General features: G+C 37.0%; 1 protein-coding gene and 2 long non-coding RNA genes across 3 annotated transcripts; all 3 read left to right on the top strand.

Annotated features, from left to right (window-relative positions):
• Positions 1-351: 351 nt before the first annotated feature.
• Positions 352-919, top strand: LOC122021153. The gene is made up of 3 exons (XR_006122465.1): positions 352-571; positions 749-803; positions 885-919. It is a non-coding gene; the product is annotated as an uncharacterized LOC122021153 (long non-coding RNA).
• A 2,245-nt stretch (positions 920-3,164) lies between these two features.
• Positions 3,165-4,767, top strand: LOC122021152. Its single transcript, XR_006122464.1, has 4 exons — positions 3,165-3,192; positions 3,260-3,324; positions 4,235-4,461; positions 4,525-4,767. It is a non-coding gene; the product is annotated as an uncharacterized LOC122021152 (long non-coding RNA).
• Positions 4,768-15,834: 11,067 nt separating this feature from the next.
• Positions 15,835-16,956, top strand: LOC122020529 (probable WRKY transcription factor 75). The gene is made up of 2 exons (XM_042578492.1): positions 15,835-16,437; positions 16,580-16,956. Exons 1-2 carry the CDS (start codon positions 16,076-16,078, stop codon positions 16,755-16,757), a joined length of 540 nt encoding a protein of 179 aa, XP_042434426.1. The 5' UTR covers positions 15,835-16,075; the 3' UTR covers positions 16,758-16,956.
• Positions 16,957-18,041: the final 1,085 nt, after the last annotated feature.

Consider the following 18,041-nt stretch of genomic DNA (forward strand, 5'->3'; position numbering starts at 1 on the left):
CTCACCTCCTCCCAAAAGATCATTAGTGTTTCTAAACCCGCCCCCGCGGGCTGGATCAACCGGTTAAGGCGTGGCATCCTTGCACAATGAGTTGTAGGGTCGAAGGTCCACGGACGCGCACTGGATGAATAATCTGGGCCGGCTGTATTAAATTCCGGAGACACCACGCTTTAACCGGGCCAGCATTCACCGCTGATTTACTTCCTCCTAGGATTCCTGTGGGGCCAGGCCTAGGGGGCCGCTGGGCGGCGGGACCCGCCTTTGCACAATTAGTGTTTCTAAACCCTAAGCCATTTTTCTTTCTCTCTCCTCATACGATCTCTTCACGCCATCCTGTCGGCCATCCTGTCGACCGCACGGTAGGAAGGGGTGACGCCTCTGCTAATTCTCCCTCCATGACGATGTGCTCTCCTACTCCAAGATCACTGTCGGGTCCTACCCACCAACCATACCCTCAGGAAGCCAACTCCGCCTCATTGGAAATTCCAATTCCATGTTCTCCTCCTCCTATTACCGTGGCAGATGTGGCTGCCGGCAACCCCGGATGCTTGTATGACTAGTCCAACTCAAGGTACGCAACCGATGTGATCCCCATTCTTAGGCATGCCATAAAAATTGAAAAGAAAAAAAAAAGGATTGCAAAAGAAATCAAAAGGAAAGGAAGCATTTGTCTGCTCTTTCTTCTTCTTCTTCCTTTCATTTTCTTTCCCTCTATCCCCTTATGTGATTTTGAAACTCATCTACAAAGTCGATACTGCTACTGGGCTAGGAAAGAAACCATTGCTCTTCTACTCATTGTTGTGGTATCACGCTACTCCTTTCCTGCTCTATTTTTCATTCTTCTTTCTGTTTGGTGGTTTTTGATGGCTCCTTTTGGTTTGCAGAGGTCGAGAAGTTCTACTAGTAGTGCAATCCAGGTGAGGTTGATGGCATTGCACTTGTGTAGTGATCGAATTTCTCAAGTTCTGCTGTGTTGATTGTGTTTTTTCTTTCATCGCAAGAAACAGTTAGTTTGTAATTAATGACTGAAAATAAGTTTTTTCATCAAGCTACTTATTTTGGCCGCTGAAACTTTAGGAGATAATTTCACCTTTATCAACATGCACAAAGAGCTAAGACAGTTTTCTAGTTTGGCTAATTTGTCACCTCATTTTTCTTAAATTATTGATTTTGTTTCCCTGCTTTTCCATAGTATGTAATTTAGAACTATGTTTTAGTAAATTATGAGCTTTATCTGTGAGTCTGATAGACCTATGTTCGATTGCTAAGAGTTTCCTCTACCAAAGGAAAATAGTTGGTGTGCTATCACTCACTGATGTTCCTTCTGTTGCTTTTGTTCTGTATCCTCTTTCCAAAGAGCATACAATGAACATGATCAAGTATTTTGATTGTAAAAGGTCTAAGTTTATATAAATAGTGGCAATTCCTTCACTGTATTAAAAAAACATATACACTAGGTTTTGGTAAAGCATTCACCCTAATTTTTTTTTCAAGGTCGTTATCTTGATACAATGCCATACTTAGAAGCATTGCCTGCCTTCAAGCATAGGCAATGGCAAGCAATTGTGCTTTTATTCCTCGATGCCTTTTTGTGCAAAGACTTCCATCTTTGACCCAACATTTAGCAAATGTAGATGTACTACATCACAAGGTCAAATGCCTTTGTCATTCTTCCTTTTCATGTGCTAGTGTTTACATATCCAGTTCTTTTGGTTTCTATCATCCATTTAAACTAGCAATAAGTATGAATTTGTTGTCAAAGTTTAAGACATCTTATTTGTTATTTTTAGTCGAGTAATTGAGCATTGTGAATGAAACAGGTATTGAATGCTGCCCAGATTAGTCTCTAGCAGTACCAGTTAATGATAGATCATATTATGCCATTAGGCCGGTCTCACATTGTATCACAATAAGGTGGTAAATTGGAAGCATAAACTCAAGCATCAGGTTGCAAATAAGCATTTTCTCCTTCCATATGAGTCTTAAGCAAATATTTTTTCATTAAAATCTTGTGTGAACTTAATTCCCTCCCGTCAAAATTGTAGATAAAACAGATGGATGAAAAACAATATGCAACACTGTACCTCCAGTTGCCCCATGTTAGTTTTGATTCTCTTCTATCAAAATACATTGAGAAGTTTGCTAGCCTTTTGCTCATTTCAAACATTGCAACCTTTTTCAGAATTGAGTAACTATGATATCCCTTGTTTGCTAATACTTTACTAATTGGTAAAATCATTTTGTGACTTTTTAAAAGCAAGCTAGCTTGGCTCATTGATTCTATTTTGAGTGAGTTGAACTGTCGAACCATATTGGTAGTATAAGTATTTGTTTGATCTTTTGTATGTTGTTGCACAATTGATTCTAAATGATGACACATAATCTATCACTTGTAAGGTATTTGATCTTTATATAATTTTCATACAATATGAGAGCGCAGTTTTAGCCAGCTCTATAGTCATATAACCTTATCAAGCTAAATTTAGTTTATACCTAAAATTTTCATACTGAACATACTTATTAAGATTTATTCTCAGTGATTGGTCACTAATATTTTTTTCATACATATGGAAACTAGGTTATATAACTTCAACTATGAATTTAAAATCTCTCAAAAATTGTATTTGTCTCCATTACACATCCTTCTAATAGCTAGATAAGCCTACCCTTTGTTGCCATTGTTGATGAAAATGTATATTATAAATCTTTACGTTGGGCATGATATGAATCATATCAGACCCAAAGATTGATTATTATCTATTGTCTTTCACTGTTTTTGTTGTATGCGCATCTATTTGTGCAATCACAAGGCTAGTGGGATTTGATGCAGCCTTATCAATTTTGGTCTAAACATCACGAAATTACTGCTGGACATAACAACATATTGCTTTGTCATGATTATAGAGTTAATTGGTTATGTAGGTTATAGTTATACAAAGAAAGGATTTAGTTGATTCTCAATAAAGGTTGATTCTTCGCCCTCCAAAGATATTGATCAATAAATATTACAAAGGTTGCATAGAAATGAGGCATTCTAATACAAGCTAAATTGCTTAGTTCTCTATTAACTTATGATTTTAGGGACTCAGTCAACTCTTTTGTGGAGCAAGCTGTGCAATATGTTATACCTACATCCAAGGTAAATACTCTTTGAAATAAAAAATGATAAATTACAAAAACTACTTCTACAAGGTATGTTTTTAAATTTATTATTAGAGATATAATATATTTTCTCTAATTTTTACACTTCTCCATGCAGGTCTTGATATTACAATCTTAGGAAGCAATGATTTCTATTCTTACATAAATCAGAATAGAAATTAGGTGACTCCCATCTTTCTTTTTTGGAGAAATTGCTTTCTCCTGGATTGTTTGCCCTTAGCACCTGATGGATCTAGTTTTTAATAGCTTAATTTATTTTTTTAACACTTTTTTATGTTATCAGACTTGCATTTATTTATTTGTAATTAATCAATTTATGTTCACATCTTTGGTTTATCTTCTATTGTATTTTGTTCGTAAATGTCAGTTTACATAGTTAAAGTTATATATGGATAAATTATCTGCAAATATTATCTTTAGATTGAACCGCATGGCTTACCTTTAACTCAAGATGCATTGGCTTCGCTTCCTTCTTTTTCTTCAATAATATTTAACCAAGTAGCTTCTAATGGAACACTTCCTAGCTAGAGAGGAATGCAAACCTGAGGTTGCAAAAACAAGACTTGGCTCATCAGCGGCAATGCCCACATCAGTCGTTGTAGCACTCCTTCATTACCTTGGAGTTGTTATTCTTCCATTTTCAAGCAGGAGCCAGTTAGACGACAAAATCTTTGATTCAAATCTTGATTTAGTACACATTGTTGCCCACAGTGTTCATTGTTTAGCTCAAGGAAAAATTGGAAGTGGCTTTGATGTCAGTGCTGCTGTCTATAGCAGTCACATTACATCAGATTTTTCACCTGCTCTTTTGATGCCTACCCAGGTTTCTTGTCCTCATTTACCATTATGTGCATAGTCACAAATATTAATTTTCTAATTTTATATGATTTTTCATCAATTTTTACCTTTACAATTTAAAGCATGTATTCTACTAGTGCGAATGCTTTTTTCAATATGTTAGTTTTGTTATAATAATTCCAAGATTTGATTTAGCGCTGAACTTGTTTTTTCCATCAATGCACTTGCATTGAATGTTGACTTTGATTTTAGGATTACTTTTACTCTACTAAAGGTCCATTTTAAGGGGATGAGATAGGGGAAGCCTTCCAGTCATTCCACATTGGCCAAAAGCTAGGGGAAGAGCTCGATGTCAAATTTGATAGGGGAGGGAATCATCCTGCTGCACTAACCACTTCAAGGTATGGGATCAGCAAGATGGAGTTGCTAAAAGTTTGCATTTCAAGGGAATGGCTGCTGATAAAGTGCAACTCATTTGTATATATCTTCAAAGTAGTCTAGGTGAGTGAAAGCAAACAATTCAACTAATTCGATATCTTGATATAACAATTGATAATTTTATAGCTTATAATTCTCGGAGCCATTGCAATGAGTCTTCCTTAGGGCAAAGATGCATCATGATTAAGTGGAGGATGGAGTTATCTTCTTCAGCGCCATGTTTCTTAGATTGGTGACTCATCTGTTAATGGCTTTGCTGAACTTGCTATGAATATTGTCAAACTTCCTATATTCCCATCAACTATGGTTTGATTCTAACGATAGATGTGGTTGAGCCATATTGTAGTAAATAAATGCTTCTAAATTGAACTGGATGTATATATATTGTAAATATTTTATTTTAGATTGGTTGTTTTTTATGTATATATATTGTAAATAGACAATCATTTTTAACCATTAGAAAAAGTGATTAAAGACGATGGTTTTGAAATATTGTGTGAAAAAATTCAAAAACAACAGTTTTTAACTATTGAAAAAAGTAATATAAGACAACGATTTTGAAACATTGTGTGAAAAAAAATTAAAGACAACAATTTTTAACTATTGTCAAAGTAATTTTTAATCAAGATATACAATAGTTTTTAGACTGTTGTATAAAAGCAATTAAAGACAACAGTTTAAAACTGTTGTCGATTCATCAACTAATATTGAGGTCCTTAAGAAAGACAACGGTATTTAACTATTGTTAAAAGCATCAAAAGACAACGATTTTACACAGTTGTAAAACTGTTGTCATTGAGTATACTTTTAACAACACTACCAATTAAAATAATTTTTAAAGGGCTACGACAATGAATTTTATCTGTTGTCTTTGACTGTTTTTGTTGTAGTGGATGAGGATGATTAATTTGAAATTTTTGATGAAGTTATCGATCCTTTGGTTGATAATATTGATGTTAGTGGACTCTTCACCATTTATGATGATGATGTGGTAGATAAAAGTATAGGAATATGTACTATAGAAGAAACATCCCGGGAATCACCTCCTTTGATCACATAACCAATTGACACTATGGAATATGTAAGAATGGAATTGGTTGATGATAGATGTGAAGGGTTTTGTGTAGTGGAAACAAAACCTGAAGAGTTATCACCTTCAGAGACACCACCACTTGGGTCAGAGCTAGAGCCACTATAAGACCACGGGGAAATCACATCCATATGTTTGGAACTCTTAGTAACTCTCATCAATACAAGATTAGTATTTTTAGTGATCTTTTAGAAAATTTCATAGAGGTACCTACAGTTGATTTTTGTTGGATATGATTTAATTTTTGATACATACTCAGTTCATCCTAATATGGTTCTAGTTCTATCTTATATAGCATGCTTGTGGGAGGTATGTTTTTTTTTTGGGGTGTGTAGAATTTTACAAGGTCAAAATTTGGAAGCTCACACTGAACTATTTTCGACCACCCGAAAGAACTTTCAAGAAGATAAAGATGAAAAGAGTGATACTTCACTTTATAGCTCTTATAATGAAAGCTCTCTCCATAATAAGAGCCCTTGGTAAGAGGGTGTTGAAATATCTTACCCTCTAAGTGCGAGATTTAAATGAATATAATGGGGTGGTCGAGTTAATGACTTAAAACAAGCGTTTCTTGGAAGGAAACCTAAGTTTTTTCTAGTTACCATTAAGGTTTTTTTTGTTTCTTTTTAGTTTCTTAACACAAACCCTCTACTTAGTTTTTCTTATCTATCTTTTTTTGTAGGATTCAAAGATTTGTAGAAGTGCTAGTGCGGGAAGCATCCGACGATCGAACCTGAGTTTTGAAATGACAAAGGGTTCAAAGTTAAGGTTATTTGTGGTCTAACATGTTTGAATGAGTTTGCAGGAAAGTCTTAAATGTACTTAGGCAAAAGTCCTAGCTGCGGTTAGGTAAGTGAAAAATCTTAGGAGGTGATAACCCTAGTTCTTAGGGGGTGGTAACCCTAGGCGGAAAGTCTTGGCGGGGCAAGGGCTTCGGGCAAAAACCCTAGAGTCGGGGACTCTAGGTGGAAAGTCTTGGTGGTCGCGGACCAGGTGAAAAGACTGGACGGGTCGTAGAGCGAACGTCCAACAGAAAGTCCTGGAGCCTCAGACGTTGCCATTCGGTCTGGAGGACCGGTCTGGCAATAGGTAAACTCTCCTGAGTGGAGTAGATGAGGACGCGTTCCCCGGTATGGGAACAGTAGGCGTCGGTTCGACCTAGGGTTTTCAGACGAAAATCTGAAGTTAGAACTGGACAGTTCAGTGATTGTTAAATTCTTATGTTAATCTTGTTTTATTAGTGCTAACTCTATTTTGTATGATATGTTTTATATTTTGTACTAACGTATCTTGCAGGGAGTGAAAAAGAACTAAAAGCTCGAATGAACTATGTTCGAGGCGCCTCTATGGAGCTTAGAGGTGCCTTGGCCAAAGCAGCGCAGGAAGCAGGCCGAGGGCGCCCTCCATGGAGCTGGAGGCGCCCTGGACGCTGGGTGAAGGGCGCTCTCCATGGGCTTAGCGGCTCTCTCAGGCGGATAAGCTGCGAGCAGTGCGAAGCTCATCCACACGTGGCTAACCCGGTGCTTAAGGGCGCCCTCTACGTAGTTGGAAGCGCCCTCCACGTAGTTGGAGGTGCCCTCAACAGGCTACTTAAGCCTGGTTCGAGCAGTAGCTTGCATAGAACTCGAAATCATAATCTTTCTTCCGTGCTCTGCTCAAAGAACGACCCGACAAAGCTGTAACAAGACTCCGACGACCAGAAGCTTCAAGTTTACTGTTTTCGTTGTCGGTATAATCTTTATTACTATTTTAATATTGTACTTCAAATTGTAAATAATTTACAAACTTATAGTGATTGTCCACCGAAAGCGATCAACGATCGCGGGTCTTAGAGTAGGAGTCGCCACAGGCTCCGAACCAAGTAAATTTTGGTGTTTACATTGTTTCTTTTATTTCTACTACGTATTACTCGATAGTTTTAAAAATGAAAGCGAAAGCCACGAGCGCTGTTCACCCCCCCCCCCTCTCTCTCTAGCGCTTTCGATCCTACAGTGCAACTACGAGATTGAGGGTTTAATGACTTAGGCATTTGGAGTACATCACTTGGTAACCTCTCTAAACTTTCTTCCATAATATATTTTTGCAATTATTAAAGTCATCAAAAAGTTTAGGTTTGGGAGATTTGTATATACTTTGGGTTGATGGCTAATTTAGTCATTTTTCTCTTTGTATAATAAAATTTTTTTCTAACTTGCATCATATCATGTTTAGCTCTTGTCCATTAAACAATTTTATAGAAGCACCATGTATGTTTTGTCCATTAAGTAATATTTTGATGTGTTTAGTATTAGTGCTATCATGTGTATGTATTCTCTCATTTTTGGTGATTCATATTTTTCTATCTAGTAGTAAAATTTTGTAGAAACGATGTTGAATTGATTTTTATTTCACTATATGTCTACTTGATAGTTTGACCATCACACTTCACTTTTGATTTATTTTTGAAAGATTTATGTAGTACAACATAGTCATGATTCATTTTATTGGACTAGTACTATAGTGACCATCGGTGACCCTCTCCCATTATTTTAGTTACTGGATCATGGTCGATTTGTGAAAGTCTATTTGGAAAATCAAAATCCCAAGTAAGAAAAGAAAAGGAATTGATTAAGATATAATAAAACACTTGAGTGACAAGAAAAGAAAATGAAAAAAGGGGTGTGGAAATAAAGGGATTAAAAAAATAGTTGTCGTGGGTGAAAATAATAAGATGCCCCTTTGAGACCGAGTTAAGTTTACTGGGGAAACATCTATCCATTTTTCTCAATATCAAGCATACCTTTGAGATTTTGTGTTGGAAAGAGGAGACGAACCTCGTGTATGGTAGGCAAGTGTCTAACGCTAGAAACTATGGGAACACAATGAAATGAAGACTTGACTTAGGGAGGAACTTGAAACCTTAGGAACAAATTATGCACTGTGCACCTAAGCTAGCTCGTTAGACTTGGTGAAACTAATTGAATACCTTCACTTAAAGATGATACTATGGATTAGATGAACTTATTGAAATTTAGGAAATATGAATTCACATGCATTCTTGATATTGATGTTTGCTTGAGGACAAGTAAAAGTTTAGTCTAGGAAAATTTGATAAGTATGAAGTATATAGGGTTTTCATTGTATTTTTGCACTACATTCGACCTACTTTTGTATGCATGATTTGAGATAACCTGATTTTATGCTTATTTTCATATTTTATTATTCCTAGATACTGTTCGTGTATTTTGATGATAGGAATGAAGATTTGAGCAAAATGGAGAGCGAAAAGACTAAGCCAAAGAGATTTACACTGCCATGGGCGGCCGTGACCAGTGCCACAGCCTGTGGCAGGGTCTGTCGCCTTGCCACGGGTGGTCGTGGCAAGCGCCATGGACCGTGGCAGGGTCTGCCTCCCCACCATGGGCGGCTGTGGCTAGCGCCATGGGCGGTCGTGGCTAGCTCCATGGGCGGCCGTGGCTAGCGCCATGGCCAGTGGCAGTGTCTGCCTCCCTACCACGGTGTGTCTGTGGCAAGTGCCATGGGCCATGGCAGCTTTGCTCGCCATGCCACGGCTTGCTTGTGGTAGGCTCGGCCGCCACGCCACAGGTGCCCATGGTTAGGACCATGGCTCGTGACCGCTAGATCTAAAGATTTCTTGTGCAACACGACCACCCGTGCCATGGTGCTAACCCCTCACAATGACTTGGTTGAGGAATTGATCATCGGTGGAGGAGCATGTGAGGATTGCTCCTTTAATGCCATTTGTACTGTCGCCGCTACTAATTTGTCAAAAATCCTTTGTTGCCATGACGATGATGTTAGGTCTTTTGACATCATCCATCTTAACATGTCAGTTCAGATCTTTAACTAAGTGTTTTCACAAATGACGTCAATTAGATCCTACCTGGGAACATCGGCGAGTGAATCATCGATGAGTTAGCTTCAATGGCAACACGTTCGCCAATCAATAAATGGCAATGAGAATGATAATGTGATTTTGCAAGCCTAGACAAAGGTAGACAATAAGAAAAGAGTTAGAATAACAGTTAGGGGGTTCCCGGAGCAATCACTCTGACACTGAAGTTAGAGAATGAAGATGAAGAGCAATATTAGGGTTTAGATGTGTTAAATATTGAAAAAAAATGAATGAAAAGGACAACCCCATGCTAGGACCATATCGCCCCATTCCTTTTCTTTTCCCCCTTTCTTCTTCTCATTCTTCCTTCTTTCTTCTCATCCTCTTTCTCTTCTCCAATGGCGACAAATGGAAAATCTCTCCCCATTTCCTTTTCTTTTCCTCCTCCTACACCTTTCTCCTCCTCCAACGAAGAGCAAAGCAGGCAGCCTTGCTGCCTTTTTCTCCAGCCACCAGCCCTTGCTCTTGGCAGCTGTCGGATCTCCTTAGAGTGTGTCGGAGCTTGCTGGAGCTCGTTGGACCACCAGAAAAGAGGGGAAAACAAGGCCCTAGTTGCTACCCTCTTTTCTAGCCAAGCACAGCATCCATCAGAGCTAGTTGTTGCCTTCGCCAGAGCTTGCCGAGACAACCAGTGAAAAAGAGAAAAGGTTTTTTCTTTCCCCTTCACTATCCCAGCAACCTTATTTGTTTTCAACCTTCCCTAACTGATTACTTTTCATTTCTCCAATAGTAACCCTAGTTGTTGTCCTATTCTTGGCAGCACCGTCGGAGTTCGTCGGAGCTTGCTGAAGCTAGCTAAAATGGCCAGTGACGAAGGGAAAATAACCTCAATTGCTACCCTCATTTCTAGCAGCCACAAAAATCCTTAGAAGGTATACTTTATGCTTTGTGTTAATCGATGTGCAGTTAAGAGGGATATCTAGATTAGAACAGAGGTTTCATTTAGGAATGTGAAGTGGTATGAGATAACAAGATCAAAAATAATGATCTATCAGTTTTGAGTCACGGATAATGTCTAGAATTTTTTTCCTGATTCTGATTCTTATTCTTATTGAGTGTCCCTTTGATTATTTAAGTTGTTTTTATATTATGTTTGTAGATACGAGCTCGAGTGGAGCATGATGATCTACCGACACTTGAAGTTTTTGATGTACATAAAGTGGATACATCTCTTTTTGACTATTATATATTTATCCTTGTGCGTGAATAAAGAAATAATGAAATTATATATATTTATATAATTATTTTCAAAAGAGAATTAAAATGATATTACAAATAGTGAAATGGGCTAAAATAATAAAATCGTGAAGGGTAAAAAATAATTAATATTATTTCTGGTTCACATATGGGTTAATACTAGGATTAATAATGGAAGGGTTGTTTTAAAAATTAAATAAATATTCTGAATTTTTTTTCTGTTGATACCTGCCTTTTTGACTTGCTTGACCTTCTATACTCCATACTTTTTTTATATTCTACCTGTTGATACTTGTAGCTTTTTATATGTGAACCCTATGATGATAAATTAATAAACTTGATACGAAAATATTAATTTGATTGACCATTTGATATGAAAAGAGAATAATTATGATAAATAGATAAAAATAAAATTCTTAAAGTTAAATAATAAAGATGGTAAATCAAGAATATTAAAAAGTGAAAACTATGAGTCTAGCTTTATACCAAAACTTTATATTGGAGTACTGGGCCACCCACATATTATTATGGTAGTCGGTGGGTCACGGTTCAGAGTGCCTGATTGTATACCTGAGGCGTGGTGGTGTGATGTAGCCCCCGATCAGTGTTGATTATGTCTTCCACTGGTGAGAGTTGATAGCTTGTACGTCAGATGATGTATACAACAGTATTATACTCTAAGGAGACTTTTATCTTATACATATGACATTACACTTTGATGATATTGGTTCCAGTGATTCACTTTTTAGTTGATTTATCATATTTAGACCATTAATATATATGTTGATATTACCATGATGATTTGTATACCGATTGATTAAATAATAAGACTAAAGAATTGATTTTAATTTATGATAACAAATGATGATAAGGTGAAGATCCTAGACTCTGATATAAAAATATTACCTGATTGTAGATAATGATAACTGAAGATGACTATACATATATATTTATGTATAAATGAAGAATTTAAAAAACAACTTAAAGTTATAATAAAATATTATGATTTATTCTACTTCTTTGATTTCTTAAATAAGATTAAATTCATATACATTTTTCTTGATTATCCACTTAGTCATTTGACTAACTTTTTACATTTCCTGGCCTTCAGTTTTACAGGCACAGAGATCATTTTGATATTATAGTTGGTCCCAGCTTTATATAAAATTGCTCAAAGATCTCAACGTGCTAATTCATGATTTGTTTTTAATATATATATATATATATATATATATATATATATATATACCTCTTAGGATTTTTTATATTAGATTGTCACCGAGTAAGGTACCGAGAACTATACCCTCAGGGTATGACAAGATGTATGTATCTACATGTACCTTGGATACCAGAAGGGGCTACCTTTTATAGGAAGACAGACAAATTTTTTCCTTATATTCCGATCTTTACGTTATCATTATTTAATTTTTTAAATAATCAAAAATTTATATTCATGCCGCTTGTTTTTTTCCTAAAATAATTTGATATTTATGTCATAATTATCCTATTCATGAAATAATTCAAGATTTTGAGTGGAGATATCACGAGAACACTATATGGAAAGGACGCAAATGAGTTGAGGCATCGTCGAGTATCCTAGAGTTGAGATACAGAGGAGCCAGGATACAGGGGAGCCGGGGACATCTAAGAGAGGTGCTATGAAGTTGTGCACCATAAAGTCGAGGCGTGACAAAATTGGAGTCAACTCGTTTCTCTTTACCCCATCATCCAAGCTATCATTTTTACGTGGCATCTTCTAATTACATCCCGGACCAACTTCGTAGGGCAAATCAGAGGAAAGTCGTCTATTTTCTAAATTTATCGAATGAGACTTAAATATTTAAATTATTAAAAGAAAATTAGAAGTCATTGGGTTTGAATGCAAGTGTAAGGACAACAAATGCAGCAGTTAAGATTAGATTGATCTAAATATCTAATCAAAACACTGTTTTACCATATATCGTGCAAGAGTTACATTAATTCTCAGTACACATTAAGGCAGTCAACTGCTGTTTGGTTTTCTTCTCCTCCAAGTATAATCTCTTCCACAGAAAGTCAAAAACTAATCGACATGAAAGTTTAAAAACAAAACGAAACGAAACGAAAGGTTTCAAACATTGTTATATCTCAATCACCTTTTTTTCTCTCTAAATAATGCACAGAAAACTAACTATTCACGGCACGGCGCAGCTTGACGTACAGCGGCAATGGACAAAGCCGTTAACGGACAATTTCCATGAAATGGGAACCTTCACTGCAGTCTCTTCGGTCACCAGTTCCATCGAGGAAGCAACACAGAAACTCCGATTATAACTCGAGTTTTAAAATGAGTGACGGAGGTCAAATCCTCTGACCATGTGCTGCAATTGCTCTCAAGGACTAAAATTATAATGGCCAGGCTTCTTGCTGGGAAGAAGCAGGACGGATAAGACATTAGGACAATATAATACCACAAAATGGCACGTGGATATCTCCAGATCAAATACAATACGTCAGGGACGAATTTAGAATTTTAAATTTAAAGCGTTATATAGTAAATAATAAAAATAATTATTAAATATATTATATAATAATGATCCCTCTAAATTTTAAAATACATAATGTATAGTTGGAATTTGCAAAAACTAAAGGAGGAAAAAAAATTAAAACTTAGGCCTCCAACTATTCGAACTCAAAAGGAAGGTGTTTTAAAAAAATCTCAAAATTTAACATTAGATTAACTATAAATATCTTTTTAAAAATGGGTTAAATAATATATATATACTAAGAAATTTCTATATAAAATAATGTTATTAAAAAATTTTAGGGAAGGGATCCTCAGGTGCTTAGTAGGTCCACCCGTCAATGGCAGTTCATGTGGTACCATAATAAATCTAGGAAGAATAGAGACCCTCTTATTCACTTTTAACGGATCGTATCTTGATCCATTATACTGATTGAAAGGATTTAATGATCTTCACATGCTAAATAGGTGAGGACCATTAAATCTCTTCAATCACTATCTCTGATCTAGGAGTAGATTAAGACGACAGAACTAGAGGATCCTGTCTTATTGAGAAATAATAATAATAATAATAATAATAATAATAAAAAGTAAAAGGATTCGAAATAAAATATTTTAAAGGTCGACTTTAGTTATAATTTCTTTAGCCCTAAACAACAAGCTAGAGCAACAGCATGTTGAAATTTCTATGCCTAAGAGCTTAACCTGCAAAATGACGTTAACATAAGCGAACAATGCACCAAAGTTGTCCTAAATCAAGGTAGGGTTGACTAAAGGATTAGTTAAATCGAATTAACTGCCGAACTGATCAATTCAGAAGTTGGATTAATTAAAAAATTCAGTTTTTTCTTCTTTTTTAAAAGTCCTACCCAGTTTTAATTTTAAATTTCATAAATTGATTAAATGGATTAAACTGAAATATCATCAATCTGATTAATATATCTAAATCACATGTGAAGGTCCTTGTCGGCCTATAAAAGAGAATGAATTACTCTGTACAAATATAAAAGAAATAATTTTTTTTTTTCGAATTTTATAGTTTAATGAACACTTGTTTAAAAAGTAATAAGTAGTAAACTAAAGATAGAGATACAAAAGAAGTTAATTAGTTTACAATTAGATGTTTGCTAATATAAGGTAATTAAAGCTCACTATCAAAATCTTCTTTAGGCGGAAAAGCCTTTTACAATAGTCAAAGCTCATAATTACAAAGCTAAACTCAAATGGAATCATTACAAGTGTTATTCTAAGCTATTGGGATTAGGATTGTATTTATAGCCCTGATCGAAGTGTCTAGAAGGGTTCCAGGTGCCTAGAGGTGGATAAAATTTTATCCATGGTGCAATGGATCACGACAGCCGACTTTACGATAACCTTTCTAGTCCGAGAGTCTGAACCCGCTTTGAGCGTCCGGACGCACTTAAACCCGATCTGCATTCAAGGGCGCCTTCGGGGGCGCCCTTGCCACCCGAGGTGATTCGGGCGCCTAGACCATAGTCAACGTACAGTTGATTTTTCATCTGGGTCTTCCGCTCCAGCTACGTTTGCTTGGATGATTTCGGCCGCTGGAATAGGGTTCATCCGAATTCATTTTTCAGCCTTCTCGAGCGCCTTCCGCTCCGACTTCTCGTCTCTTGAAATCACCGTGCGCTTCCTTCTCATCCGCTAGGGTACTCTTCTTCCGCAGCGTCTCGTCCCTCGGACGCACCAAGTTTGTCGACTCTCTCCCGTGTTGTCCTTCTCGTTAGCTGCGTCTTTTGCTCGATCTCCTGTGCTCCTAAGTTCCTACACAATTAGATATTAAAATATCAAAATATAACAGGATCTAACTTGACTTAATTAATCATACCAAAATTAATTTAAGATACTTACAATATATAACTCAATTGATAAATTAATCTGATTCTATTATCCAATTCCCATAAATTGATCGATTGATGATATTATTAATTTATTGATGACATTATCAATTGTTTGATAAGAAAAGTTGGATTAATTTAATAATAGAACAAATTAATCAGTAGAATTTATTCAATTTTAATGTTAAAATTCAATCGATTTGATATTAAAAAAAAAATTGATCGCTTTGATTTTAAACCGATTGATCATCTTTTTAATCAAGAGTAAAATTATCACCACTTCTATTTGGAGAGTCAAAAGGTTGTAAATATGCCTCCACCACAATGGTAAAATAGTAGGACATTTTCTCATATCCTTATATATTTAAGCATCGAGTTTTAATTTTAGTAAATTAACAAATAAATTTTTTTCTAATGATCGATTAATCAAAAAATATTAGGTTAAAGCCATATATTATGATTATTTTTTAATTTATCTTAATAATCGATAGAAAAATATTAAGACCGGATGAGATCGGATGAATGACTTTCAAAATTAATTGAGATAGACAAAATACATCATGCCACACAAAAAAAAAACTAAAAAACAAAAAAAACATTACGAGCACCCACACCAGTGAACAAATTAAAATTTTAAATAAAAATAAATATTTTGAAGATACTTGGCATGCATAACCTCCCAAACGAAAAAAAGCTGTCTACAAAAGTCAAGAAATCTCAGTTATTAGCTCATCTATTACGTCGTCATGGAATTACGTGTCCGGTAAACCAAGAAAATAAAAAATAAAAAAAAAATAAAAAATCCGAGACTAGTCGCAGGCCTCGCTGGTCGTGGAATTTTAACGCGCCCGGTCCATGCACGTGTCGCCTTGATCTTAGACAAATCGCCAGTTAACTCCAACTCGCCGCCGCCGCCACGCACGGTCTGATGTTTGCAAACGGAGGCAGACCAATCTCCTGCACCGATCGCCCACCTTCTACGAGCATAATTTTCCGTGCCGTCTACGACTCCATTAAATCTTCGATCCACCTCGCTCCTCCGCCGCCGAGCACAGTTTCTCCGTGCCCCCTTAAAGGCCCAGCCCCAGGCGGATCATCTTTTAGTTAATAATTTCGTACGTGTGGAACAAATAATGGAGAGTTTTCCGATTCTCTTCCCCACGGATCACTTCTCCTCCTCTTCTTCTCCCTCTTCTCTGTCGTCGTCGTCGGCTTCGTTCGTTCGATATCCCAACGTTATCGCCGCACATGGCTTTGGCAGTGGGAGCCTAGCTGACGCTGGCGCCGGTGAGAGCAAGCTCTCAGGCTCGGTCCACGGAGGCGGCGGCGATCAGGCTCCGACGGACGGTTTGACGAAGAAGAAGTCGGCGAAAGAGAAGAAGGCGAGGAAGCCGCGGTTCGCGTTCCAAACTCGCAGCCAAGTCGACGTGCTCGACGACGGGTACCGGTGGAGGAAGTACGGCCAGAAGGCCGTCAAGAACAGCAAGTTCGCCAGGTACACTAGTTTCTTTAATTGTCCTCGATCTCCTTCAAGCAAAAAAGCAAAAAGCAATCGATCGAGTCAGAGTTCGAACCTACTTGGTTTTCGTGACCATGAATTAATGACCGAGCTTTGTTTGTATATATTTTATTTACAGGAGCTACTACCGGTGCACGCATCAGGGTTGCAATGTGAAGAAGCAAGTGCAGAGATTGTCGAGGGACGAAGGAATGGTGGTGACGACGTACGAGGGAATGCATACCCATCCGATACAGAAGCAGACTGACAACTTCGAAGACATCCTCAACCAAATGCAGATCTACGCCAACTTTTGATCGAGCTTGGGTAAATGGTCGATGTTTCAGATGATTCAGTCATGCACAATGTGAACAAATACTAGTTTTTAGAGGGCAGGTTTTATGTAAAACAATGTGAGAATATGATGGTCCGATCCTCATGAACGGACACAAGAAATATCAAATCATGTATGGAATAAATATGCAACGCCATGATGTTGATGGTTGTTTTCTTCTATTTGCCTTCTGCATCGATAGGAATCTCTTGCTTGGCAACATGCCACATGTGACTCTAATAATTGTGACAAAAGGTGAATACGTTCACCCCCAACACATCCGTCAATCTGTCTCAGGATCAATACGGAGGAGGGCATGTGACTCTAATAAGCACCTTCCATTGCTGTCGCAAAAGTAGTAATAATCATTTGAGACGGTTTAGAATCACTGGCTCCCTATTAGATCGATATAGATAAATAAATCAGGAGGATTTCACCTCGCATTAGTATATCAGTCCTTGGGAGGAGCACTTCCCTTTGGGATAATATCATAATTGGTTGGTTCATGGTAGGGGTGCAAATGAATCGAATCGAGCCGAATATATAGAAAAATGTAAAACTTGAATTCGGCTCGAAATAGGTATATTCAAGTTCAAGCTCGATTCGAAGCGCGAAAAATTTAAAATATCTTATTCGAATTCGGTTTGAATTAGGGCTCAGGTTCGAATTCGGTTCGAAATATTCGAATATGTTCGCGAACTATTCAAATAGGTTCGAAAGACTCAAAATTTATTTATTTAATATATATTTAACTTATATTAATAAATATTAAGACTCGCGAGCGGCTCGCGAACGTTTTGAATAATATAATTTAAGCTCGAGTTCGGTTCGAAAAAAAAGTTCGAACATGTTCGAGTTCGGCTCGAATTCGATAAATTCAAATACGAATCGAATATTTTTCGAGCCGGCTCGAAAAGCTCGCGAGCCGGCTTGATTTATTTGCAGCCCTAGTTCATGGTTAGAGCACTTCTATCCAACGTTAATTCTGAGACTCCGGTGGCCCAAACACCTTTCTTAATTGAGTTCTCCTGAGCATCCTATCTATCTCGGCAGCCTACGCCCCTGATATGCCTTGACATCCCGAGCTTCATACATATTTGCCCATCTAGTCTCCTAGCATTAATGTGGCATTCAGACACAGCCTTCCTGAGTCATTTCAAGCTAAATAAATAGAGACCTTACAGCATGGTGCCTTCCAGGTACAATCTTTACTTGGCCTCGGGCTACACACTGTATGTTATTTTCCTCTGATAAAATGATAAATCTA

Source organism: Zingiber officinale, chromosome 9A (genome assembly GCF_018446385.1).
Source record: "Zingiber officinale cultivar Zhangliang chromosome 9A, Zo_v1.1, whole genome shotgun sequence".
NCBI classification, from domain to species: domain Eukaryota; kingdom Viridiplantae; phylum Streptophyta; class Magnoliopsida; order Zingiberales; family Zingiberaceae; genus Zingiber; species Zingiber officinale.